The sequence below is a fragment of the Saccopteryx leptura genome, chromosome 7, assembly GCF_036850995.1.
Source record: "Saccopteryx leptura isolate mSacLep1 chromosome 7, mSacLep1_pri_phased_curated, whole genome shotgun sequence".
Lineage (NCBI taxonomy): Eukaryota > Metazoa > Chordata > Mammalia > Chiroptera > Emballonuridae > Saccopteryx > Saccopteryx leptura.
Window position 1 is genome coordinate 120,551,753 of NC_089509.1, and position 24,321 is coordinate 120,576,073.

Consider the following 24,321-nt stretch of genomic DNA (forward strand, 5'->3'; position numbering starts at 1 on the left):
AGCCTCAAGCAGTAAAAATAGCTCTGTACTTGAGCATCTGCCCCAGGGCAGATCCCAGTTGGGGCACATTCAGGATCTGCCTCACTAACTCCCTTCCTCTCATCTGGGGAAAAAAAAAAAAAAAAAAAAAGAATTTACCATTTCACGCACAATTGACAGTGTCATTTTCTCTTAATAACCCAAATGGAGTGAAATGATTAAAGAAACTACTACCAAAAACTAACCCAGCAACCAGAACATAACCTAACTGTAGTGGAATCTTTCGTCTTTTTAACCAAGACTAAGTGAATGAGGACCCGTGGATAACCGACTCACCGTTTTCACGAGGGACTCAGTTATATCAGCAGGCTTGTGCATCAGCCCTGGAAGTCGAAATGCTGGATTGACTCAACAGCGTTGACGTAACACAGCAGCAAAATAAATCTCAATGTAATAAACGACCCTGTAATCGCATTGTTAACCACTTGCCACTTGAGAACAAAGAAAACGAAGCATTCTATCTCCCCCGAGACGCTCTGGTAGTCTCCCGGCATCTCTGCTCAGAGCAGGAAGGACACACGTCCTATGGGCCGACATCTGCTGACAACATCTGGCCGGACAGCGTGTCCCCAGCCTGGCTCCTTGGAGAAATCGGAGCTTGACTCGGAGGACAGTGGGGTCTCCGATCCTGAGAGGAGGGAGGGACAGGGGGAGGGTGTGCATGACGTAGGGGAGGTGGCTGTGTTGACTGACCCTCCTGGCCTCTCACAGCAGGCTCTCACCTGTTCACCAAGGTGAGACTCCACATCCCAGATGCCCAGGACCTTGGGACACCATGCAGTTCCTCCCCAGCCAACGCGCTTTTGAACGGTGTCCACAACCCCTGGCGACGATTCAATAGACACGCACGGGCTGCCTCCGTCACCGTTCCCCAGCCAACCGAGACACCATGTCTGCCCTGTGCTCTCTGCCCTGGTTCCTGTCCCCTGACCACTAGTCCCAGTCGTGTGACAATCCAGCACCTGGTAGCACCTGGCAGGAGCTGTCTCAGTGCAGAGGCAAAGGGACAGAAAACAGAGTGTGGGAGAAGTCAGCCCTGGTGGCCCTCACAGGACGCCCCAGGCGGAGGGCCAGCCCTGGTGCTTCTGTGCCAACAGGACAGAGCTCCGTGTATCCAGGTCCCTGTGCCCCACTCCTCTGCTTACAGGTGAGACTCCCAGGACAGACAGTGATGCGTGAGCCCAAGGCCCCTGGAGAGCACAGACAACCTGCCTCGCCGGCTGAATAACAGTCCCTGGCCACAGCCGGGCCCCTGACCTGAGGAAGGAGCATCAGTCTCTCAGAGACCTGCTGCGACCCAGCAGGTCAGTCATGCAGAGTGACCCCCACAAGGGCTGGCCACAGCCATGTCCAACCCCAGTGGACAGAGGGCAGAGACAAGGGCTGACGCGGGGGCAGCAGGCAGCAGAGGGGGCCAGGCAGAGGAGAGGAGACCAGGGTCCTGGGAAAGGCAGGGGCGGGGAGGGGCAGCGCCCAGTGAGTTCTCAGTTCCCGCAGGCCCTCTGAGCGTCCCGCGACACGCGTGCGGGGTCCCTCGGAACCTGGCTCCATCCGGCATCTGTCCTTTGTGCCCAAGTTCCTCTGGAAGGGTCCCTCTGGTTTGCAACGGCGGGTCCGTCACCAGGACCTGCAGCGAGATGCTCCAGGACACTCCCGAGTCCGCCCACCTCACCGTAGAGCTGCTGGGCCGTCACCTGGGGGACCCCAGGGCCTCCGGGAGCAGTCACCCCACAGGGTCAGGGAGACACTTGGTCCTGGCAGCAGAGTGAGGGTCCCACTCTAGACCCCCACCTTCCACCAGGGTCTGCTCAGCCCCTCACCCTCTTTGGCTGGCCTCCTGCCGCACAAACCCCAAGTCCCCTCTTCGGGCCCTCCCCTCTGCGGCCCCTCGCCATGGCCATGCGGACTCCCTCGTGTCCCCAGCACTGCCCCCTGCTCTGCGGCCCCAGGGGCCCGGGCCTTGAACCTCAGTGGGCCCCTCCGGCTCCGTCCCCCCAGCCCGGGTCCCGAGGTGGGCGGTTCCCCCCGGCCCGGGGTCCGAGGTGGGCGGTTCCCCCCGGCCCGGGTCCCGAGGTGGGCGGTTCCCCCCGGCCCGGGTCCCGAGGTGGGCGGTTCCCCCCAGTCTGGGTTCCGAGGTGGGCGGTTCCCCCCAGTCCGGGTTCCGAGGTGGGCGGTTCCCCCCGGCCCGGGTCCCGAGGTGGGCGGTTCCCCCCAGTCTGGGTTCCGAGGTGGGCGGTTCCCCCCGGCCCGGGGTCCGAGGTGGGCGGTTCCCCCCAGTCTGGGTTCCGAGGTGGGCGGTTCCCCCCGGCCCGGGGTCCGAGGTGGGCGGTTCCCCCCAGTCCGGGTTCCGAGGTGGGCGGTTCCCCCCGGCCCGGGGTCCGAGGTGGGCGGTTCCCCCCAGTCCGGGTTCCGAGGTGGGCGGTTCCCCCCGGCCCGGGTCCCGAGATGGGCGGTTCCCCCCGGCCCGGGTCCCGAGATGGGCGGTTCCCCCCGGCCCGGGTCCCGAGATGGGCGGTTCCCCCCAGTCCAGGTTCCGAGGTGGGCGGTTCCCCCCGGCCCGGGTTCCGAGGTGGGCGGTTCCCCCCGGCCCGGGTTCCGAGGTGGGCGGTTCCCCCCGGCCCGGGGTCCGAGGTGGGCGGTTCCCCCCGGCCCGGGTTCCGAGGTGGGCGGTTCCCCCCGGCCCGGGGTCCGAGGTGGGCGGTTCCCCCCGGCCCGGGGTCCGAGGTGGGCGGCCTGGGACTTAGGACAGCTGCACAGGATCACAGGAGGGCAGGCCTGGGCGCTGGGTGCTGAAGGCCGCGGGTGGGGCACCTCCGTCCACGGACCCTGCCAGCCCCAGGCCCCCCTCCCCCAGCCCGGTCACTCCAGGAGGAAAGACAGGCTCAGGCTTCAAGCAAGAAACAGGGCTGTCAGCACGCCACCTGGCCAGTCTGGGCAGATTGGCCAGAAATCAATTCCCTGAAAGCCAATTTGCTGATGGCCAAGCGAGCGATCGATGGCTGGGAGCCACCAAGCCTCCCGTGGGGCGGGGGTGGAGGGCACATGTCACCGTGCTGAGAGGGCCGCTCTGCCCTGCAGGCGTGCAGGAAGATGGGCCCTCGTGCAAGGGGGTGGCGGGCTTAGCACCGAGGAAAGCACAGAATCCCGGGAGGCTTGGGAGCTGATTTTTCTGGAAGGTACAGAGGTGAGGGTACAAAGGGCCATCCGGTGGGGCCTGAGGACAGTCATGGGTGACAGGAGGGTCTTGGGGTCCTGGAACAGGACACACCTGGAGCCTCAACCACTAGCCAGGGGCGGGGGGCGGGGAGGCAGCAGCCTCGGGGGAGCGCTGGCCCCTGGGTGGCCTGGCGGTCCACCTCACCCTTCGGATCTGCAGTCGGAGCCAGTGAGACCCCAAGCATCCCTCTCCCCAGAGATGCCCACGCCCCTGAGGCAGCCCCCGTCAGTGCTGAAACCGCTGAATCTCCACTCACAAGAGGGACCCTTTCCAGATCAAAATCCAGTCCCCTGAGCTCACAGCCACCGGGCAGAGAGAGGAGCCTGCGTGACAGCCCTGAAGATGCTCACGTCCCGGTCCCCAGAGCCCGAGAGGATGTGGGTTACCCAGCAAAGGGGACCTTGCAGCTGGAACGAAGCACATTGAGGCTCACCAGGGTGGAGGTTAACCTGGCCGTGCGGGCCGCGCAGTGTCCTCACAGGGTCCCGAAACGTGGAGGGGACAGACGAGGGTCGAGTCAGGGAGGAGCTGTGACGAAGGGGCAGGCAGGTCAGAGAGAGGCACCGCGGGAAGGGACGCCCGTCTCCACCCCGCCGTCAAAGCCTGTGAGGAGGGAGGGAGGGAAGGAGGGAGGGAGGGAGGGAGGGAGGGAGGGAGGGAGGGATGGGGCCACGATGGGAGAACCTGGGGTCTTCCGGGAGCTGGAAAGGGCAACGAGGGGACCCTCCAGACTGTCTCCACAGAGGCTGCACCAGTCTGCATTCCCGCCAGCAGTGCATGAGGGTTCCCTTTTCTCCACAGCCTCTCCAAATCTTGTCATTACCTATCTGTTAACAACAGCCAATCTAACAGATGGAGGCGGTTTTGATTGGCATTTCCCTAATAGCCAGTGAAGTGGAACATCTTCTCACACATCTGTGGGCCACTTGTATGTCTTTTTGGGAGACGGGTTCAGGTCCTCTTCCCATTTTTGTTGAATTGTTTGTTTTTGTTGTTGTTGAGGTGTATGAGTACTTCATATATTTTGGATATTAGCCCCTTACAGAGGTAAAAAGTTAAGAATAAAGCTACCGTATGACCCAGCAATCCCTCTTCTGGGTATCTACTCAAAAAACGTAGATAGACTTATTTGTAAAGATGTGTGAACCCCCATGTTTGTGGCAGTATTGCTCACAGTAGCTAACAAGACTTAGAAACAACCTAAATGTCCTCTGACCAATGACTAGAGGAAGATGTGGCACGCTGGAATAGTGCTCAGCCGTAAAGAAGGGTGGGCGACTACCATTTGTGACAATACAGCCGGATCTTGAGCGTGTCGCGCTAAGTGAAATGTGTCAGATGGAGAAGAACAGGAACAGGGATTTCACGCACAGGCGGGATACGACACAGAAAGCAACAAACGAACCAAACGAAACCGATGAACTCACAGACGTGGACAGCAGTACGGTGGTCACCAGAGGGAGAGGGTGGGGGGTGATGAGGAGGGTACAGGCGGTCAGATATACGGTGACAGACGGAGACTTCACACAAGGAAGCAAGCATACAGATGGTAAGCTATGGAACTGTACACCTAGAACTTGTATAACCTTATTAACCAGTGTCACCCCAATGAATTTAATTTACACAAACAAACAATAAATCCATAGGTCCGGGAAAATGCTCAGCTCTCCTTGAGAGACATAAAGGATGAGGGAGTGGGTGTGCGTATATTTATGTGTTGTGTGTGTGCATGTGTGTGTGCACGTGCATACCTGTGTTGTGTGTGCCTGTGTGTGTGCATGTGCGTACCTGTGTTGTGCGTGTGCACGTGTGCATGCGTGTACCTGCATTATGTGTGTGCATGTGCGTACCTGTGTTGTGTGTGCAGTGCATACCTGTGTTGTGTGTGTGTATTGTGTGTGCACCTGTTTGTGTGTGTGCCTGTGTTTGTGCACATGCGTACCTGTGTTATGTGTGTGAATGTGCATACCTGTTATGTATGTGCATGTGTGTGCGTGTGCATACCTGTGTTGTGTGTACGCATGTGTGTGCATGTGCATACCTGTGTTGTGTGTGTGCATGTGTGCGCACGTGCATACCTGTGTTGTGTGTGCATGTGTGTGCATGTGCATACCTGTGTTGTGTATACGCATGTGTGTGCACGTGCATACCTGTGTTGTGTGTACGCATGTGTGTGTGCACGCACAAGAACATGCCAGGCAAGGCCACTGGGGGGCAGGCTGACCCCTTGCAGCACAGACCTCCAATCAGGACCCCTCCTTCCTCTTCCTGCCCTGCTCTGGAAGGTTCCATCAGCTAAAGACACATTGGTTGATAATCACTGTGCAGCCCTTCTCTGGTCCTCAAGGGCCTGTCCACATGCTGGTCCCTCCCAGCAGCGTGGCTGCTGGGAGCTCGTCTTTCCTGCCAGAGAGGAAGAAATGGAGCCCTTGTGTTGTCTTGGGCATGCGAGCAACAGCTCCATTGTCATTGAGCCCAGGGCCCCACTGAACCGAGGGCACCAGCAGGTCTGTGGTACAGAAAGAGGGCAGGGAAGGCCCGTGAACCTGGGACTCGTGTGGTCCGTGCCCAACCTCCCGGGGCGACTGGCTTCCACCATCAGCCGGCAGGTGCCCCTGGGCAAGGAGAGGGCCAGTGTCTTCCCTCCGACTGCCAGTCCATATGCCGCCCGCTTCGGGAGGCCCCTCCCAGACACACCCTGAGACACTTACCAGCCACCTGGGGTTCCGTTGGCCCAGGCCGGTTGGCACCATACGTTAGCCGGGCCTGTGGCAGGAGAGGACTTGCCGATGCCTTGCTGAGAACCGCGTCCCCCACTTCAAACAATCTTCCGAGCGACTCCTGGCTTTCTGCGTGTCTAGCCTTGCCTTCCTCATCTACCCACGCACAGCTCGGGTACCAGGCGCTGGAGGCACTTCTGCCCCTGCCCCTGTCCCTGTCCCAGGCGCACCGGCGTCCTGCTGGCAGGACCACTCCTTCAAGTATCCCTGTCCTGGGACCACTAACCACGACTGACCTTTGCCCAGAAGTGACTGCCAACCTTATGCACACGTCCCGAGAGACTCTCGGTGCCCACGGCGCTGGGCATGGGCAGCAGAGCAAAGGCAAGGGACTCTGCTGGCCGCCAATAAAATCTCAGGGTTTGGCTTTTGTTTTTGTAAACATTGCAAAACTGTGTGACTGTCTGAACACGGCGCTGGGGCTTTCCGCGGTTTGGGGGGCGGGTTCACACCAGCGCTGACGCTTACGCTGCATGAATGCCTGTCAGTGTGCCATTCAGAGGGGAGGGACTCCCATTTGGGGAGCCAATCAAACGGAGTCAGACCAGGAACACAGGAGATAGTCTGGGATGCTAGCTGCGCCGTTGCTCAGAGTGGCAACATTGCTCAGGGTGCTAGAAACAAGCAGACACCCACCAGCAGGGGGATACTGAGGAAGTGTGGCCTCGTGCAGGCAAGAGAACATGTCCCCAGGGACACGTGACATTGTCCAGAGCCGCTTGGGGTTGTCTTGACTTGGGGTGCTACTGGCAGCCGGGGGGTGGAGGCCGGGGCTGCTGCTGACCTTCCCACCATGCACGGGGCAGCCCCACCACGAATTCCTCCGCCCGCAGTGCCGAGGTTGAAACGCTGCAGCCTTACCAGCCGTTGGGAAGAACTCTGACTCTGACCTACAGAGACCGGCAGGATGTCCAAAACGCAGCATTCAATGGGACGATGCCGTCGGGGGGCAAATGCTTGGGCTCCGGGCCTGTTTCTGCAGCTCGCGTGGAACAACCACCCCCCCCACCCCCACCCCCACCCCCCAGCCCCGGCACACCCGCGGAGCTCCAGGCGCTGAGCTGGGCGCAGCAGGAACCGGAGAGGGGGCTGTCACACCGACGCTGACCCTGAGGACTCGCTCAAAGAGGGAAACCCAGCCCGGGCCGGAGGACATCTCTTTTCTTCTTTTGACGTTAAAAATATTTCTTTGCAAGTGACGTGTGCTCATCATCAGGCTGGCGTCTCCCAGGGCGGGGGGCGGGGTGGGGGGGCCGCCAGAGCTGAGACTCTGCCTCCGGACATCCAAGGAGACAGATTTAGCACAGGTTTCAAAAGGCATCCCCAGCCTTAACTTCTGAGCCGCCCGCCGTCCTCCGCTGCCGGCCCCTGCCGGCCGAGCCTCCCGGTTCCCCAGTTCCGGGCGCGCAGCAGCTCTGCCCCTGGATGAAACGCGAATCTAGGACAACCGGCTAGAAGCGGGGCTGGCGGCTGCTCCTCATCAACGTCAGCGAAGGAAGAGCCAGAAAGTCAGAGGGAGGCGATGGCCTGGGGACGGGCACAGGGCCGTGGTGCCCGGCTCCCAGCAGGGACCGGCAGGGCGGGGAGAGCCCAGGAGCCCCCGGAGCAGGGGGATGGGCCCTGCAGCCCGGACGCCTCCGCCAGGGTGAGAAACAGGCTGAGCCCCAGTTCCCATCAATCCGGCTTTTATGTGGCGATGAATAGGGCCGAACAATGGGCTTGATTCAGGCCACGGAGACACAGGCCTCCCCGGGGTCTCCCTCCCACAGTTAGGAGCCTCGACATGGTGGGTCCTGAGACCACGGGGTCTGTAAGCCCCATGAAGACAGACGCCTCCTTGGGTGTCAGTGAGCACAGCCTCTGCCACCAGGGGTCTGTGGTTGGCGGATGGCCGGGCCTCCTCGCAACCACGGGAGGAAGTGCTGTTGGCAGGCCCGGCCGCCCACAGGGCCCGGCTGGTGGTCACTGCCCCATTGTCCCGTGTCCTGGGCATTGGGTGGTGTCTTCCAACTTTCCCCAGGATAAGAACCCCCCGCACTGACCCCCTCACCCACGGTGGTCAGCCTCTGTGCAAACTCTCCACTCCTGCTGAAGCCCACCCTGTGGACTCCTTGGAAGCTGCATCCGCTCCCACCAGCCACCATCACTGCCCTGCTCTGCCTGTGGATCTCAGCCGGCCCCACACCCCTGGGTGGACACGGTGTGCTGGGGGTGTGGGTGGAGCCAGCTGGCCACTTCTCCTGGACAGCTTCCCCGCCCTCTGCCCACACAGCACACACCATGGTCCCAAGGGCCACAGAACACCGTTCCCTGAGTAAGTGTTCTCGTAAAGTTCAGGTTTTCCAGACTGTCACCACCCTGTCCCACCCCCTCCCCCGGTGAGGACACCAGAGGGGATGGACAGTCACAGAAGGACCTTAGTGCCCGCTGCCTTCACTCAGCTCAAGGCCTCACTGGCCTGATTGCAGCGTGTGCCCCTGGAGAGAGAGGCTGCCCGCCTGACCCCAGCTCCCAGCCCCACCTCCCGGCAGCAGCCGCGTTCATCTCTGTAGCTGGCCTTCGCCGACACACATAGTTCTAAAGGACAGGCTTACAGTCCGTGAGGGTTGATTCTATGCGTCGCCTTGGCCAGGGCACGGCACTCTGGTGATCAGTGAAGCACCAATCTAGATGTCGCTGTGCAGGTATTTTTTTTAGGTGAATGCAGATGACCCACCGTAATGTGGGTGGGCCATGTTTGATCAGTTGAAGCCTTGCAGAGAAAGGAGTGAGGTCTCCGGAAGAAGAAGGAATTCTGCCTCCAGGTTGTCTTTGGACTCAAGACTGTACCATCACCTCTGCCCTGGTGGGTCGACACCCACCTGCTCTGAGATTTCGGAGTTCCCAGCCTCCCCGACCCCACGAACCCATTCCTTAAAACAACTCACTCTCACTCTGTACACGCATCCTATTGTCTCTTCCTCTAGGCAACCTTGACCAGTTCATACTCAGCGCCGAGCAGCCTCTGAAGGGGTCCCTGGGGCCATCCTGCCTTGTCCCCCACTCCGCTTTCCCCAGCGTCGCACACGGACCCCCAAGCCTGCCTCAGACCACCCTCCTCTCCTCCCTACCCACCCTGCCAGCCCCCATCTCCTGGCCAGCCCTGAGCCTGCCCCCTCTGAATTCCCGGGAAAAACCTTTACCGCTCCAGCCTTGCCGAGGCCGGACCCCACGCCCCGGCCACTGCCTGCGGAAGAGAGGGGGCCCAAGAGGAACATTCAGAGGCCTCCGGAGACCAGGCAGCCACCCCCACAGGGATCCGGGGGGAGCAGGAGACAGCTGGGCGCCGAGGGGCCCGTGGAGAAGCTTGCCCACACAGAGCGTCCACTTTCCATGAAAACACACGCCTCTGAGGACTCAACATCCTGACTAGACCCACCCTGAGGGCTGCCAGGGGGCCGCAGCCTCTGCTGCAGGCTTGGCTGCTGGGAGAGAGGCTGAGAGCTCCGGGGAGATGCTGGCAGCTCGGCAGGGGCACGGGAGCCAGATGGGCATACAGGAGCCAGGCGAGCGCACGGGAGCCAGGCGGGCGCATGGGAGCCAGGTGGGCGCACGGGAGCCAGGCGGGCGCATGGGAGCCAGGCGGGCACACGGAGCCAGGTGGGCACACGGAGCCAAGCGGGCGCATGGGACCCAGTGGGCACACGGAGCCAGGTGGGCACACGGAGCCAGGCGGCACACGGAGCCAGGTGGGCACACGGAGCCAGGCAGGCACATGGGAGCCAGGCAGGCACATGGGAGCCAGGCGGGCACACGGAGCCAGGCGGGCACACGGAGCCAGGCGGGCACACAGGAGTCAGGCAGGTTCACGGGAGCCAGGCGGGCACACGGGAGCCAGGTGGGTGCACAGGAACCTGGCTGGAGAACACGCTTCCTCTCTGACCCAGGACCTCACAGGCTGCCCACCTCCAGGGTGAGGTGGGCCTGACGCAGGCTCCCTCCTCTGTGGCCTAGAACCCACAGTCGGACAAATTCTAACACAAGTCACTGTCCCGTCAGCTGCTGTCCTTCTTTGGCCACAGTCCATCTCAGCCAATCCTTTGTCTCCCAAAAGCCGGAAGCAGAAAAGACCTGTGTGGGGGGGCTTTCTGTGGACAGACACCTGGCCGGGTCTGCAGCAGCACACGGGGACACGGCCTCCCAGGGTGGCCCAGGAGGTCCTGGCCGGACTGCCTGCCTGCCAGACACATCAGCTCCTCCGAGCCAGGGGCCCTCGGAGGACTGGCAGTGTGGCGACGCCTGGAGGCATGCTGGGAACCCCGAAGCCCGTGCTGGCCAGGCCCTCTGAATGAGACTTTGCCAAGGGGACAGGTGTGCACACGGGCTGCTGTGTGTGACAGCCCAGGGAGGGGGGTCTGGCCGCACCCAGGGACGGCCCCCAGCCGCAACGGTGTGCTGTTCGCTAAGCAGGTCCTTGACTCAGAAAGCCTCAGTTTTCTCCCTAGTAGAATGGGGACAACAGGCACAGCGTGGACCCCACAGGGCGCTCAGGATGTCCGTGGATGAGTCTGGTACGGAGTGACTGCTCGGAGAACGCCCACCATGCCAGCTTGTGCCAGGCCTCTCGCAGGTGAAGTGGGGGCCGTGGTGGGGAGAAGACCCCTGGGGTGAGATCGTCCGAGCGTGCACGTCTGCCGTCAGCACCACGAGGGGACTGAGTGCCTTCGGGGTTCCCCGTGCCTTCCGGGAGACCTGGGCTCGGCTGGAGTCCGTGCTGGAGCTCTGGCCCCTGTGTGCCCAGGGGACACGTGTGCCAGGAGGGCAGCAGAACACAGCCCCGGCCAGCACTGAGCCCACCTCTCTCTCCCCAGGAGGGCACTGCATAGGATGCCCAGGTATAGCTCGTGACAGTGCAGGTGCCACACCCGTTAGACGTTCAGATCACTGAGGAATAGTTTTTAGCATTGGGATGTCCTGTATTTGATCCATCCAACCTAGTGTCTCGAGGGGTCCCCACTGCCCGGCTGCACTCCGCCCCAGGCCGGGATCTCCGAGGCTCAGGGAAACCTTTGCACGGACTGAACCGGGACTTGGTCAGACATTCTCACAAAGAAGCTGAAGAAAGGAATGATTACACGCATCCTGTTGACTCTGTTTCTCGGGGCAACCAGACATGTGAGCTTTGAAACCTGTGCGGGACCTTCGCCGGCCTGGCTTTGACCATCTATTCCTCTTCCTGTCCTTGGAGTCCCAGCTTCGTGGATTCTGGGGGAATGGCGCCCCCTGCAGCCCGCTCTCGGGATGTGCCGTCGCTGACCCGAGGTTTGGGTTTCAAAGCCTGGACCCCAAAGGCCCGGAAGTCCGGATGCTTACCCCTGGCCCCCGTCGGTCAGACCGGTGGTTCCCACATTGACCGCCACAGCGGTTCCCGGCAACGCTCACCCTGCGTGAGCCCCTGCGGGACAGCGTAGAGTTCATCCACACACTCTGTTCAAGTTCACCGGGTTTCATGACATTTTCATTCAATCCCTTTCTTTAGGTGACAGAATACAGTCGGAAGGTGTGGCTTTGGGAACAGAAGAGGTGACCGTGAGGGGCGTCCCCTCCCCTGGCGGGAGACAAAGGGCAGGCCTGGGCTGGTCACTGGTTTTGGTGGAGGGAGCGGAGGACAGGACCACCAGCTTCTGCCCAAATGCCCAAGGACCAGGGACCGTGGGGTGAGCGGCCTGAGGACCCGGCTATCACACTAACTGGGTGAACCTGGTGAGGCCCTGACCTGAGCCCTGGGTTCCCACCCAGCCCCCTCCCACCCCACTGCCGGGCGGGCACTGTTTCAGACCCGGGACACCCCGAGACTCTCAAGGCTCAGAAAGGAAGTGGCCAGAACACATAGTCAAGCAGGAGGGCAGTGTCACCTGCTGGGACCGAGGACATGAGACCATACAGCAGGGGTCAGGAACCTGTGGCTCACGAGACAGATGTGGCTCTTTTGGTGGCTGCATCTGACTCGTAGACAAATCTTTAATAAAAATAATAATAACATTAAAAATATAAAACATTCTCATGTATTACAATCCATTCATTTCCTACCGCTCATGATCATGGTTGCAGGTGGCTGGAGCCAATCACAGCTGTCCTCCAGGACAACACCACATTTTTATTGGATAATGCATAACCTACACGGGTCGTTGTATGGCTCTCACAGAATTACATTTTAAAATATGCGGCGTTCATGGCTCTCTCAGCCAAAAAGTTTCCCGACCCCTGTCCTACAGGTTCTCGGCAAGAGGGTGCACTTGGTGTTCCTGAGATGGGCAGCAGGGGGCGCCCCAGGCCGCCTCATGGGAGCATTGCGTGCTGGCCGGGCAGGAGGAGGTCTAGGCCTCACCTGGCCCCAGTGAAGCAGCCCGGGCGGCCTTGCCTGGCTCTCTCCCTCCCTGCACAGCTGGCCAGGCCCTGAAGCCTTCCCTTTTCTCTTCCCAGTTAGCTCAGGGGAGGGGGGAAGCAGAACTTTGTACTCCCGGTCCCCCAAGACCGAAGCCTCTTCTCACCCCAGACAGGTGGGGCCTTCAGAGGCCTGTGATGCACCCCCAAGGAGGGTCCTGTGCAGGGTGGGGGCACCCTTGGTAACAGGACAGAAATGCAGGCCCAGGCCCGCCCCGCCCTCAAGCTCTTGAGTCAGGGCCCTGAGAGGTGGGGGCCCAGGGCTCCGCATTCTAAGGTGTCCCCCCGGTGATTCTGACACTGCCTGTGCCTCACCGGCTTAGGTGTGCTCTGGGGCCCAGCAGCCTCTCCTGGGCTGGGGTCTTGTTAAGAATGCAGAAGCCCAGGCTCTCCCCCAACCTGCTGAATCAGAGCCTGCCTTGTCACTGGACCCCTGGGCAGTCCGTCCGTGGCTGTAAGGTCCCCACGGAGCAAGAAGAAGACAAGGGTGGGGGTGCAGAGCCTCAGCCGGGGCATCAGGCAGACACTGGGTGAGGGGTCCAAGGGGTCGTCCTCAGAGGAGGACAAAAATGCCCAGACAACTTGATGAAGGAAGTAGGATTTATTAAAGCCGGCAGAGCACATGGGACTTGTAGCTCTAAAGCACGGGCTCCCTAAAGTGGACTTTCTTACAGGTTATATACCTTTATGATATCTAAGCAAACGGGCATGTGATTTCTTTGTTTAAGGTTTCCCAGGACTCAAGGAGAAGGGAGGGAGAGCTTCAGGGGGGGGGGGGGGTCAGCAAGAAGGAAGGAGTTTCTAGATCACTGGCGGCTGTGGACTGTAAATGGCAAAGTCTGTAGACTCAAGGTTTAGCAAAAGGCTAAGTTCTCCCCCCTCCACCTCCATATTGACTATGATGTTGAGTATTTGCACCCACTTCACTTGCTTCCTTAAGTTGATGGAAGCAATTTACATGGCCTTCCTCTTATCCTTTGTTTGTTCAGATGTTGGTTGATTTTACTTATGCATGGTGGGGGGATTCCTGTTTTTGCCTTGGGAGAGTTCCTGTTTTTGCCTCAGATGTGTAACTTTGTATCAAGGACTTCCTTGATTTGCATATGGCTATATAATAAAGCAAACTGGGGCTTTGGGGCACTGGGATATTGCCATCAGCATTTGAAAAGTCCTCCAGGTCCCATTTTTTTTCTTGATGAGTGTGTTTCCTTAATTCCGCACCACAGTTATTAGGAGTTATTAGGAGCCACGCTGGTCCGCGGCAAGTGGCGCTCAAACAGAAGACTTGAGTACAGGAAACTAAAACTGAAGGAAAGTGACAGAACTCCCCAAAGTGAAGTGTGCACAGTGAGTAAAGAAAGTTTTTTGGGAAAGTGTAGTCGGGAGTAAAAGATTATGGGACAGATAGGGTAAAAAATAAGGGACTTTTTTATAGAAATGTTTCCATATGAAGACAAATCGTCTGAAGAGTATCAGGGTGAGCTGGAAACAGTGGGGTGTGAATATGAGGATAACTTGGAGTCTGAGGATGACAGGGGGGATGAAAAATCTATGGCTATGGCTGCCTTAGCCGCGGGGCCTCTGCTGCCCTTGGCTCCTTCCTACATTCAACCCTCTGCTCCTCCGTTCCCTTATCGGGCTGATTCTGGAGTCTATAGCTCAAAATCTGGGAAATCCCCTCTCCAACAATCTATAGACCAGGCTCGAAATGTAGGGGAAACAATAAATAATGGCTTTACCCATTTTCCTGTTGTAGAAAGACAGGATGATACAGGGAGACTAGTGCGAGAACATGAACCTGTACTTTTTAGAACTCTGAAAGAGCTTAAACTTGCTTGTGTTCAGTATGGGCCTACTGCCCCTTTTTCACTTGGTTTATCAGATACTATTAGGCAAAGGCTCTTCCCCCAAATGACTGGAAGGCGATTGCTTGTGCTTGTCTCTCCGGGGATGATTATTTGCTGTGAAAGCTGGACTTTCTTGAGAATGGATAGGAGACTCAGGTATTAGGAAAATTACAGCTTTTCCTGTCATGATCTGATTTTCTTTAATGTTTTAACTAAAACCTTCTGAACTATTATTTTGTTTCTTTTCTTTGCCTGGAAATTGAGGCAGGGGACCTGTGTTGGATCTGACTATAGAAAATATCCCAGCAGCTGCCGAGAGCAAATTTTCTCGGGGAGATTTTGTTTAGTCCCATCCTTCAGTCCCTCTGTCAGAAAATGCCCTGACTAAAATCAGGCAGGCATCTTTCTAATCTGGTTGTGCTCTGAAATCCCGGGTTTCTCTCTGGTTTGTCTAATTCTTGTTTCTGTTTAGTCTTTGTTTAATGTTGTCTAAAATGTGTTTGTTTTTAAGGCTTGAATTAAGTTCCTTTCCTTTGCATACAAAAATTGGAAATGCTGGCTCTAATATTTAGGAAAAGAAAATGTTTTTAGAACTTATAAGGAGTGCTCATTTAAATTTAAATAGAATAGAATGTAGATCCTTAAGACTTACCTGTTTGGTTAGTGCATTGTGAGGTGTGTTCAGAGTTAGGAGCCATATAGCAATTTAAGTATTAGGATTGATCCAAGTTATATGTTATACTTGCTGGTCCACGGCAACTGGCCATAGTTACATACAGATCCTGCGGTTCTTGTTTTGTATTGTAACTATGTGATATAGTTAATATATCACTGGCTGACTCAGTTACCCCAGCTGGCTCCTCCTTTTCCTTGTATTCTTTTCACTTCTTCTTTCTCAGAGAAGAGGGAGCTGGCCCCTCCTTCCTCAGGGGCAGAAGAGCAGACCTCCACGGGGGGGGGGGCACTCCAGGGGGGGCCAGGGAAGGTCTGCATGCAGGCCTGCAAGAGAGAGTGACCCGGCAGGCTCAGGAAGAGAGAAAGGGTGTGGGGCGGACATGGGGGTGGCAGTGGCTATGGCAGATTTAAGGGGTCGACCTGGGAGGGGAGGGCCAGTCAGGATGCTCAGTAACACGGAGCTCTTGGTGGTGGTCCTGTAAAATAGTTTTCCCTACAAAACAGCAATCAATTAAGGATCATATAGATATCCAGAAAGAAGAAACAACAGGTACACCCACTGCTCCCCCATGATCACTGCTCAGTCCTCAATTTTCTAGCTATTGTTTTTCCACCATGCTTCTGCTTCTAGATCTAAGTTCAGACATGACCTAGAAAGTGAGGGACAAAGTGTGACCCCCAGGACTCACCACATGTGACCATTTATGTCATCAGAAACTCCAGGAAACAGACATGGGGGGTTGGGGTGCTGATGATATAACATTAGATCAGCCCAAAAGGTGGGCTTGGGCCCACTCAGCAGGGATTCTGGGTTCACTGGTGACAGGGAGTGTGGCTTATGGACAAGGCCACCGACACAGAAGGAGGCTGGGATGCCAGACCCTTTGCCCCTGGAAGAACCAGGTGCCCAAAGGCTTGGGAAGCCCAGGGCATGTGCTGGATGGATCTGTCACCTAAGACCTGCTTGTCACCCACACCACATACCCCCGTGATGCGCTGTGGTGACTCACTGCCCTGGATGTGACCCTGGACTCAGTGGATGATGGGACTCCTCGGGGCAAGTCCATGAGGCGTGTGGCTCCTGTCACGGGTGTGATCGAGGAGCCGACCCACAGAAACCCTTGGTGTTCCCGACGGTGTTCAGGGACCTAGACCAGCGGCCTGCCCAAAGACAGACTCAACCGCTGTGCTTACGTAAGCGGGAAGGCGCTGGTCTGCAGACGCGAAGTCGGGCTGGACACCCACACTTCCTGCCTGTGACTCGGCTTAGCCTGCCCTGTGGCGCCCCCCGATCCAGAGCTGCCAGCGGCTCCCGGGCGTGGGGGGTCCTGTCCTGCTTCCCTGTCCCCCAGGGGCAGCTCTGTGACGACCCTGTTCCTATAAGCGGGGACCTCAGCCCCAACATCGGACTTAGAGCAGCTCTCTCCCCCGGTGGAGAGGGGCTGGCTCTATTTCGAGCACTACTGTTGAACTGGTTCCTAAAACCCCTCCGAAGAGGCCTGTGTGATGTTTTTCTCCCAATTTGATCCTTGGATCAGGTTCCAAAAGTGGACCCCTGGGACTTTGCCACCAGCAGGGTCACAGAAAAGCCCTCAGTGCTCTGGCTGGAGATGAAATGAATTCAGCTTGACAGTTCCCGTAGGTGACGTCTCCGTCCTTGTCCCGGCCTTTTATAAAGAGCAGCCTGTGAGCTGGCAGCAGACGCCCATCGGGCTGCGGGCTGAGGCTGGGGGACAGGAGCGGCCAGGTAACCTCAGACGGGGCAACAGTGGGGGGAACGCAGTTTCTTCTGTTGCTCAAATTAAATAAGGCCAAGAAAACGGGGGGCGTAGCCTCCAAACAATGGCCTGAAGCCACTGAAATGGAAATTGCTGTGAAAACAGTAAGAAGCCGTCCTTTCACCAGAGCTGTTTTCCAGGAGTTGCCCACTGTGGGGGCCCTGAGGGAGGGGTGGCCTCACCCCTCTGGTTCTTCTGCTGCAGGTGGACCGGAGCGAGTCTGTCGCTTCTAGTCTGCTGGTGGGGATGCAACTGGGGAAGATGAAGAGCTGCCTGCTTCCCGGGGTGGCCCTCTGCCTCCTGCTGGGGCCTCTGGCAGGTGAGTGCCCCTCGGGGCTGGGGGCGTGGCGGGGCCCTGTCCCGACGCCCTCCGGAGTCACTGCTCTCCCCTTCCTTTGCAGGGGCCAAGCCTGTGCAGGACGAGGCAGGTATATATATAGCATCTGCCTCCTGTTTCTTTTCTCGTCCAGGGGGGTGGGAGGGGGAGAGGGGCTGAGAAGATGGAGGGGAGCCCCTTCCTCAGGCCGTACCCTCCAGGCCCGTGGGGACACACCGGCGGGAGGGAGCCAGTCTCTGCGTGGTGTTGGGACCCTCTGAGCCTCTGGACCTGAGTCCCAGCTGGGTAGAGAGATACATATCGATTCCCGGGCTGGGCGTGTGTGGTTTGGCTTGAAACCCCCCAGGACTCTCCCATGTCCCTAACACAGTGACGCCTCCCGCTCAGTCCAGGACAGGGCCAGCCCTCCTCCTCCCCCTCCTCTGTCCCCCACCCCGGAGACAGGGCGGGGCCTAGGGCATCCTCCACTGCTCCTTGGATGATGAGGCTCCCGGAGGACCGGGGACGACCCCGGCTGCCCTCCCAGCCGGGAAGGTCCCTTCACTGCACGGGTGCTGCTGGGCGCCTCCACCTGCCGACCTCCCCGGTGGGGGTGACTCCGGCAGGACCAGCGGCACCGCCCCGGAGCCCGACGGTCCTGATCTGTCTTGCAGACCCCTACGCCGAGCTGCCGGCCATGCCCTACTGGCCCTTCTCCACCTCGGACTTCTGGAACTACGTGCAGTACTTCCAGACGCTGGGGGCCTACCCCCAGATCGAGGACATGGCCCGCACCTTCTTTGCTCACTTCCCCCTGGGGACCACGCTGGGCTTCCACGTCCCCTACCAGGAGGACTAACGGGTCCCCAGCCTGGCGCCCTGGCCTCATCAATAAACTCCTGACTTAAAACGCACAGCACGAGCTTGTGGTTTTCTTTCGAGAGAGAGCTGCGCTCGGGACTTAACTCACCTTTGCAAGCGGACACACTGAGCTGCCGCTCTGACCGGGGGTGGATGTGTCTGTATCAGGCAGCAGCAGCTCCGGCTCAGGACTCACTGCTTCGTGCCACCCTCCCATCTAATCCTCATGGTGCCCCCAGGAGGGGTGCCACAGGTTCCCTGGAGTGTAGGTGGAGAAACTGAGAAGAGATACCAGGGGCAGCTTGACTTGTGGACGGAAGTCACACCCCGTCCAGACAGCCGCTCCCAGAGGCCCTGCCCTTGGCCACAACGCTGGGCAGCAGCCAGACCAGCAGCGGCCACCCTGGGGCTGAAGGCCCTGTCTGGACAGCCACCTCTCACACTTGGCACACTCCTGAGGGCCATTCACACCACGGCAGCAAGAACCCCATTTGTGAGGAAGGGCTGTGAGGCAGGCAGGGCTGGGGGCCTGGGCACACACTGTCTGCACACTCGGGAGTCAGGAGAAGGATGGCAGGCAGTGTGGACAGGGTCTCAGGGACCATCCTCTTGCACAGGAGTGGCCACTATGCAGCTGATGAGTCCTCCCAGGCGAGAGGAACACTATGCAAGCTGGAGCCCCCACAGGTCACATCCCATCAGAAACTGGCCTGACAAGCTGCTACCCCCAGGTTTTCTATCAAAATAAAATGACAAAGTGTGGTCCGTTGAACTGTAGATACTGGTGTTTGCACCAGCATCTAACGACAGAAACGGTTACAGCGCATCAGAAACACGCAGGGCTTTGTGAAACGCGTGTTACACGTTATACTGGGGTGGATATGGTGATGGGCGTGGATGTGGCCCTGTGTGCTGTCCCTCAGTATTGGCAGGTGGTCAAAGGTCACGGAGGCGACAGCTGCTGCTCAGAACCTCACACGTTATCTCAAGCAGTGAGGCGGTTATCATGAGAATTCTCCCAGTGACCAAGTGTGGGGCTGTGGGAGGACTTCATCAGGACCCAGCCACAGACCAGCCCGGCTACGACAAACCTGGAACAGGGGAGGTGGCTACGGTGCCCAGCACATGGGCCTGGTGCCTCCTGTGGCCACTCCACTTGCTGGAGCCCACCACGAGGCTTCCTGCCCTTTCACCGTTACCTGTCACCAAATGGTGGCTTCTCTCCCCGTGGCCCCGGTTAAATTCTCAAGAGGAAGACTTGGCCTAGTCAATCTCTTTGGGAAAAGCCAACACGTCTTCTTGGTCTCTCTTTCCCTCCCTGGAGGCAGTTTGACTGGTTTCTGTGAACTAACTACAATGTTTATCAAGTTCTGCTTCCTACAACAGCTGGGCATGAAGATCAATCTTCAGTTCCCACTGGGGGCCACTGGGTCTCAAGCAAACAGACCAGACAAAGGACAGCCTGTCAGCAGGGTCTGCATGCTAGTGACTTGCTTGTCAATTCATGTGTGTGCGTGTGCATGTGTGTGTCAGCATTCACATTCCACTGGACTCTCATGTCCCCGTTAGGACAAACACTGTGGAATGGTAGCCCCAGCTGCCTCTCATAGGCTGCCCAGGACCACAACTCTGGGTGCCTTCCTCCTGGGCAGGCTGCATGGTGCCCTGGCCAGGCCAGAGCTAGGTCACTCTCAGGTGTCAGCAGCACCCACAGCTACCCCAGGACACACAGCTGGGCTGCATTGATCGGTCATAAACGTCCCAGCAGACCATGCACTCTTCTCAGAGGAAGAAACCTTCACTCACTCCCAAGTCACCCTCAGTCGAACCTTTCCCCCTGGGGTAAATATCAGCTGCCTACCCAACAGCCCCCTGGACACCTCACTCCACTTCACTCCACCCCACAGCCCCCGGGACACCTCCCTCCACTTCACCCCACAGCCCCCGGGACACCTCACTCCACCCCACAGCCCCAGGGACACCTCACTCCACTTCACTCCACCCCACAGCCCCCGGGACACCTCACTCCACCCCACAACCCCCCGGGACACCTCACTCTACCCCACAGCCCCCGGGGACACCTCACTCCACCCCACAGCCCCTGGGACACCTCACTCCAGTGTTTAGGACTCAGATTGGCTGTGACTCCCTTCCGGGTGACCTCAGCACACAACAGGTTCAGTCCTCTCCTATACCCCCACTCTCGGCGTCCCCTCTCAATCAAATCACGTGGGGAGCCCTCCCCCCACCTCCTCAGCTTCCCCTCAACACTCCACTCTGGAGCTACTGGCATGAAAAGCATTAGCCATGGCCCGCGTCGCAGGTGTCCTGGGGGACCATAGTCCACGTTGATGGACAGCTGAGTTGTTTCTGTGTTTAGGGTACTGTGATGGATATCGCCGTGAACGTAGGTGGGCAAATTATCTCAAGGATCTGCCTTCAGTTCTTTGGGGTGCTGGACCCCACGGTGACCGTCTGTTTCCTCTCGGAGGAACCTCTGTTGTTTCCCACCAGGACGACGCGGTTTTCCATCCCCGTCCCCGTGTGCAGGGTTCCAGGTGCCCCAGGTCCTCCCGCCACTGCTGTTTTCTGGGGTTTGATAGCGGCCGTCCTGATGGGCGAGGTGGTACCTTGTGGTTTGATTTGCGTTTCCCTTGGTGGTCAGCGCTGCGGGGCCCCTTTCCGTGGGCTTGGTGGTCATTTGCGTATCTCCTTTGGAGAAATGTGTATTCAAGTTCTTTGCCCATTTTTGAATGGGGTTCAAAATTATTGTTGTTGTTGAGTTTCCGTTCGTTATCCGTGTGGAATTAATCCTAATATCAGACATATGATTGGCAAATCTTTTCTCCCGTTCTGGGGCTGCCTTTCCCGCTCTGTTAACCCTTCCCACTCTCTAATGAATATTTCTTGGACACCTCTCTGTGCCAGACCCTTTGGGCTGACCCGTCTGTGGCCCCGGGCCACCTGGATGTCACTGAGCAGCTCCCGTTGCGCCCTGACAGGCAGGCGGGAACCCCTGTCGTCGGTCCACTCCAGAGAAGATTAGGGCTCCATCCTGTGGGTCCAGCACACCTGTTTCAGGGGAAACCATAGAGTCGGCGGTCCTCCGGCGTCTAGACCTGCCGCGGCGAGGCGCGCACCGGAAGTGGCGGGCGGCGGGCCGGAAGTGATCCGCGGACGCCCGGAGCGCCGCGGGGGAGATGAAGCCGGCGGTGGACGAGATGTTCCCCGAGGGTGCTGGGCCCTACGTGGATCTGGACGAGGTGATGGGCGGCTGCGGCCCCGGCGAAGGCTGGGAGAGCCGCGCGGGCAGCCGGACGCTGGGCCTGCGGCCGGGGATGCGGGAAGGAGTCCAGGCCGCCGCGGGGTCCTGGCTGTCGTGAATTGAACATCTTGCGGTGCCTGCGAGAGCGGGGAGGGCAGGGAGCAGGAGAAGGCGGCGGGCACGTCGTGCACGAGGCACGCGTGGCTCCCCCGCTGGGCTGCGGGGGCCGCGCATCCACTCTCCAGGGGCGCTGGCCCTGACCCCGCTGCTCAGCACTGACCTCGCTGCCCAGGTCTGTGTTCAAGCCACTGCCCTCGGCAGGGTGCTGATGGACTCCGCTGTGCAGTGTGGGGAACAGGAGACTCGAAGGGGGTCAGAGTGAAGACGACACCTGTCCATGGGGGGACAGACGAGCCCCTGCCCAGCCCAGAAGTGGGGGGACAGTCCGCATGCATGGCTTGTGGTGATGGGGAAGGGAGGAGGTGGGGACTCCTGGGCTTTTCTCTCGGGTGCTGAGAGCAGCATGCTGGGGGGAACACGGGAGGCGCTCACCTGGTGAGATTTGGGAGGGCGCAGCAGGGCCCGGCCAGCGGTGCAGGGGGGGCTGCCTCGGAGGGCTCTGCCCCAGCCCCGCACCCTGCAACACTGAAGGAGACCCCAGATCCCACACCCATCGGGTTGCCCAGCTCTGGCCGTCTTGATTTTACTGCCACCCTAAAGCAATGGCAGTGGGCCAGGGGAGGGGGCGCGAACCCCAGCCAGCAGGTCGGTTCCCCACGGGAAATGGTTTAGCTCCGGCTCAGACGGAGCAGGGAGCCGTTCAGAGCAGAGCAGTCCTCAGGCTCGTGTAGTGCGCACATGCGAGGCCTCTGTGGCAATGCCCAGTGGGGTTTGGCACCTCTGCTGGAGGTGTGTACAGAGAAGTGGTGTTAGAGCAATGGCGGGACTCTGAAAGGCGAGGAGTTCAGGAGTGTAGGAGCCGAGGAGACCTTCAGAAAAATTCCCACCTCCATCTTCACCTGGAATGAAATGTGGGCTCCAACCTAGGTAGTTCTCTGTCCCTCACTTTCCTCCTGCGTGGCGTGGCCCCTCTTTCTGAAAACGCTGCTGACATTCCTGACCTCTCCCTTCCGCAGGCCGGAGGCAGCACCGGGCTCCTGATGGACTTGGCAGCCAATGAAAAGGCCGTTCACGCGGACTTCTTTAATGGTAAGGGTGCGGGGTTGGGTGCCAGTTTTAATCAGAGCGTGTCTTCGGCGGGCTCTGCAGTGGAGCGACGTTGTGACACGAATGATTTGGATCATGGGACAGAAAGCCAGGTCCTGTGCCATTCTCAGAACACAGCGTCCTCTGTGTCAGACGGCAGCGTGGCTGTTGGCACTGGCATCAGCCCCTGTATTCACAAGAAAATAAAACCCAGCAGCATAAAATTGCCCCCAGGCTTACATTCCAGGCATTGAGATGAGCCAGATGCTTGTGACACGACCTTGGTCGGGAATAGAAAATACTTAAGAAAGTGAAGGGAAGGAGGAAACGACCTGACTTTGTCCGTCCACGGCAGAAAGCGGTGCTGAGTTGGTGGTGCTTCTTCAGGGGGAACAGGACTTAGGCTGTATTTCCTGAGCGCGACTGTGGGTCGGACTCCTTGAAAGGGAGTCGCTCTCACATGGCTCCCGCCTTCCCCCACTTCCCACCACCCCCGTTTTCTTCTCGGGGCGAGCAGTGCAGGGGTGGGGCGGGAGCTTGTCTTGTCAGCTAGCTGCCGGGCCTCACCTCCAAGGGGACAGAGCGGGGCCTTGGCCTGGTGTGCGCACAGGTGGGGACGCTGGCGGGACCCGGTGCGCAGTCACGGCCGCGAGGTGGTCGCCAGGTGGCCCAGAACACGCCCGGGTGCCTTTCTTCAGATCGTCATCTCAGTAGAAACAGGACAAGGTGCCTCTGCTCTGGACAGCACAGTGTCCTTGGTCTGCAGCTCAGTCCCGGTCGAGTAAAATCGAGGTTCTGTCCTGGGAGAAGCCCTTTAGTTAGATTGTCCAGTGTTTCCTGTGCGTTTTGAATGACCACATAATTCGTTTGGAGGTTATTTATCAGTCGTTTACCTTGTGTGTCCCATTAATGCCTAGTTTTGTTCGTTCATGTAGATTTTGAAGACCTCTTCGATGACGATGACATCCAGTGAGGCGTCCGGCAGCGGGGGCAGCCCAGCCGTTGTTAGATGGGCCTGGGGTGGAGCCCCTCGGGACAGCGGGGATGCTTCTGAAGAACTGTGGGAACTCATGCGATGAAGGGATGGGGAACCCCGCTGGGGGCCGGTTTCAGCCGATGGCTGAGGCCTGCCTGTTAATCTTGGACGTGACCAGCTGTTGTCCTCACTGCAATTAAAAAAAAAAAAGGGGATGTCATCACTTTCAGGATGATTTTCTTCTTCATTTCTGAGGGAATCCTGCAGTCCCCAAACGTCCCTTTCGGCGTGCGTGCTCACGTACGTGGAGAAGCGCGCTGGTCTGCACGTGCGTGCTGGCGTGCAGAGGAGCACACTGCGCATGCATGCATGTTGGCGTGCAGCAAGGAGCACACTGCGCATGTGTGTGGGCGTGCGAGGAGCACACTCTGCGCGTGCGTGTTGGCGTGCAGGGAGGAGCATACTCTGCGCGTGCGTGCATGCATGTTGGCGTGCAGCTAGGAGCACACTGCGCGTGCATGCATGTTGGCGTGCAGCTAGGAGCACACTGCGCGTGCGTGCGTGTTGGCGTGCAGCAAGGAGCACACTGCGCGTGCGTGCATGTTGGCGTGCAGCTAGGAGCACACTCTGCGCATGCGTGCGTGTTGGCCTGCAGCGAGGAGCACAATGTCAGCTGAAGTCAGTGTGCTCCTTTCCTGTGAGCACTGCGGAGTGACCCTGTGGGGCGGCCCGTGAAGGGGGCTCGTGTGAGACCGTCAGCAGTGCAGGGCCTGCAGGTTCCTCAACCAACGTCGGGCCTCGGTTTCCCGCCTTCACAGCGGATCAGCCGCTCTCCCCAAACCTGCAGCCCGGAGCATCAGGACAGCTGGAGAACTGGAGTGAAAGAGCCGCGTTCTCCGTGAGAAACGTGCACATGGTCCGTTACCACGGAGACTGTC

The 24,321-nt window shown here is 58.9% G+C and overlaps 2 protein-coding genes across 2 annotated transcripts; both read left to right on the top strand.

The window, feature by feature from the left end:
* The first annotated feature begins 16,658 nt into the window (after positions 1 to 16,658).
* On the top strand, positions 16,659 to 17,989 carry LOC136378646 (otospiralin). Its single transcript, XM_066345795.1, has 4 exons — positions 16,659 to 16,728; positions 16,964 to 17,078; positions 17,161 to 17,187; positions 17,750 to 17,989. The coding sequence occupies exons 2-4, from the start codon at positions 17,006 to 17,008 to the stop codon at positions 17,932 to 17,934; spliced, it is 285 nt and encodes a 94-aa protein (XP_066201892.1). The 5' UTR covers positions 16,659 to 16,728; positions 16,964 to 17,005; the 3' UTR covers positions 17,935 to 17,989.
* Positions 17,990 to 21,075: 3,086 nt separating this feature from the next.
* On the top strand, positions 21,076 to 23,562 carry LOC136378473 (COP9 signalosome complex subunit 9). Its single transcript, XM_066345445.1, has 3 exons — positions 21,076 to 21,199; positions 22,338 to 22,410; positions 23,343 to 23,562. Exons 1-3 carry the CDS (start codon positions 21,137 to 21,139, stop codon positions 23,378 to 23,380), a joined length of 174 nt encoding a protein of 57 aa, XP_066201542.1. The 5' UTR covers positions 21,076 to 21,136; the 3' UTR covers positions 23,381 to 23,562.
* Positions 23,563 to 24,321: the final 759 nt, after the last annotated feature.

Coding starts and splice junctions, on each gene's coding strand:
- LOC136378646 (XM_066345795.1), top strand. CDS start 17,006: ATGCAACTGGGGAAGATGAAGAGCTGCCTGCTTCCCGGGGTGGCCCTC. Junction 17,079..17,160: donor CCTGCTGGGGCCTCTGGCAG/GTGAGTGCCCCT, acceptor CTTCCTTTGCAG/GGGCCAAGCCTGTGCAGGAC. Junction 17,188..17,749: donor GCCTGTGCAGGACGAGGCAG/GTATATATATAG, acceptor TCTGTCTTGCAG/ACCCCTACGCCGAGCTGCCG.
- LOC136378473 (XM_066345445.1), top strand. CDS start 21,137: ATGAAGCCGGCGGTGGACGAGATGTTCCCCGAGGGTGCTGGGCCCTAC. Junction 21,200..22,337: donor CCTACGTGGATCTGGACGAG/GTGATGGGCGGC, acceptor TCCCTTCCGCAG/GCCGGAGGCAGCACCGGGCT. Junction 22,411..23,342: donor TCACGCGGACTTCTTTAATG/GTAAGGGTGCGG, acceptor TCGTTCATGTAG/ATTTTGAAGACCTCTTCGAT.